The sequence below is a fragment of the Trachymyrmex septentrionalis genome, unplaced genomic scaffold, assembly GCF_001594115.1.
Source record: "Trachymyrmex septentrionalis isolate Tsep2-gDNA-1 unplaced genomic scaffold, Tsep1.0 scaffold97, whole genome shotgun sequence".
Lineage (NCBI taxonomy): Eukaryota > Metazoa > Arthropoda > Insecta > Hymenoptera > Formicidae > Trachymyrmex > Trachymyrmex septentrionalis.
In genome coordinates, this window is record NW_017306160.1 from 1812186 (window position 1) to 1814073 (window position 1888).

The window sequence follows — 1888 nt, forward strand, 5'->3', positions numbered from 1 at the left end:
ACTGAAGATGGCTAAAACCGATAGCCGAAACGTTCAAACTAACATCTTTTAATACACATTATACTATTAATGATTATATAGTGTAGATTGCGCATCTACCGCGCTGACTCCAAAGTATATATATATAGCTCCCTTAAATCTGTATTATATTTTTACAATTATTAGTCCTATTTTATATATATGCTTTATTCTAAATTGACAGATAATAAAGTTAAATAACTATCATATCACTTTTATATATATGAATATGCAATAATCTTACCTTCCTTTCTTTTACTTTGGCAATGGCGTTCTTCAATAATATTCTTGCTTTTCTATATCTTGCTTCTCTGTCTTCCAATGATGTTTCCTTACTACTACCTTCGCTTACTTTCTCTCTTTTCTTCTTACGTAACATTCTTCGTGAACTGCTTAATGCTAATAAACGACGAAGTCTTTTTTGTACACTCAACTTAGGAAATGGGAATGACTTTTTTACAAAACCGCCGCCTATGTTGCAATATCTATAAAAATAATTTAAAATTGTCTAATAAAAAATTTTAAGATGTATTAAAATAATATTTTATTTCATGGTAATAGTTTATTTGAATACATGTATATGTTGTATGAATTGTAAGTGTAATACGAGTAGAGGTATCAAGAAAAAACGTTGAAATTGTAACATGAAATCGAATAAAGTCATTTTATTTACACTGAAATATTTAAACTTCTACGCTTTGACTACAATTGCTATAAAAATAAAGTTTTATATTTTGTCATCGATCTAGCGTCTAGATTTTTTGCTGTCTCTCGCCTTTCATATGTTTTATACGCATTCACTCCACTCGTACATTTCTACAATACAATATATATGCAGAGGATCGTATCAATCGTTACGATTTTTGAGATATTTCTGATGAAATATTGACAAAATGTTTCGAGCAAAAGTTTATTTTTTTTAATGAAGAGTTAACTGCATAAGAAAATTTTCAAAATTGTTCATATAAAAAAAAAATTAAAATCCAACGAAATTTGTTTAAATAGAGAGAATCATATATTTGTTTTTTTTATATTATTATAGTACACAAAAAGATAATACATTACTATGTATCTTCTTAATAATTGAATCTTTCATGATAATTTAATTATAATACTTAAAACATAATTCATGATGTGTTGCTGATCTATCATTGATACATAAAGCAGTGAGACCTAAACGTAAACAAATATGATCATATTAAGAAAGATAGATAGAAATATCCATGTGAGTCTTTCATCTAGAAATTTACCGTGTAAAGAATGCATAATATTGTAAAAAGTTTTTATGGGAGGAACTCTATCCGTATTGTATTGTTCATTATGAATAGCAACAGTTTCACACACGTGAATTTCTTTTGCATTTATCAAATACTAATAATATCATATCCATTTTTTCGATATGAAAGTAGCGATTCATCCTCGAATATGTAACGTACAGCATTAAACACGGTAAACTCCGTAATTATATCTCATCATATCTCACTAACAGAATCTTGTATCTCTTTGAATTGTATATTCCTTAACATGGTTATGTTCGTTATGTTTGGTCTCACTAATTTAGTATCAATGACAGAATTATGAGTTATATTTCAAATATTAACTAAAATTACCTTCAAATCAAATAATCAAAATGACATGATGTCAAATCGTTGAATTCATCTGTGAGTGTATTATAATATAAAAAGAAAAATATATAGTCCTGTTAAAAAAATCTAAGTTGATTTTTAACTTGTTAAAAAATAAATTTTCAAATTTTTCTTTTCGCAATTAATTCTTCATTAGAAACTTGTTTGAAATATTTTGTCGTCAATACATCAAAAATATCTAAAAAAATCGAATGATACGTGAACTCTGTATATATATATATATA

The 1888-nt window shown here is 26.3% G+C and overlaps 1 protein-coding gene across 2 annotated transcripts in view; it reads right to left on the reverse strand.

The window, feature by feature from the left end:
* The window catches only part of LOC108756192 (metal-response element-binding transcription factor 2), an 8446-nt gene that overhangs the window by 2360 nt on the left and 4198 nt on the right, over positions 1 to 1888 (reverse strand). For both annotated transcript variants that reach the window (XM_018499807.1, XM_018499806.1), the window contains exon 9: positions 263 to 503. In XM_018499807.1, coding sequence (XP_018355309.1) covers positions 263 to 503 — 241 coding nt within the window. The remainder of the gene's footprint in view (positions 1 to 262; positions 504 to 1888) is intronic.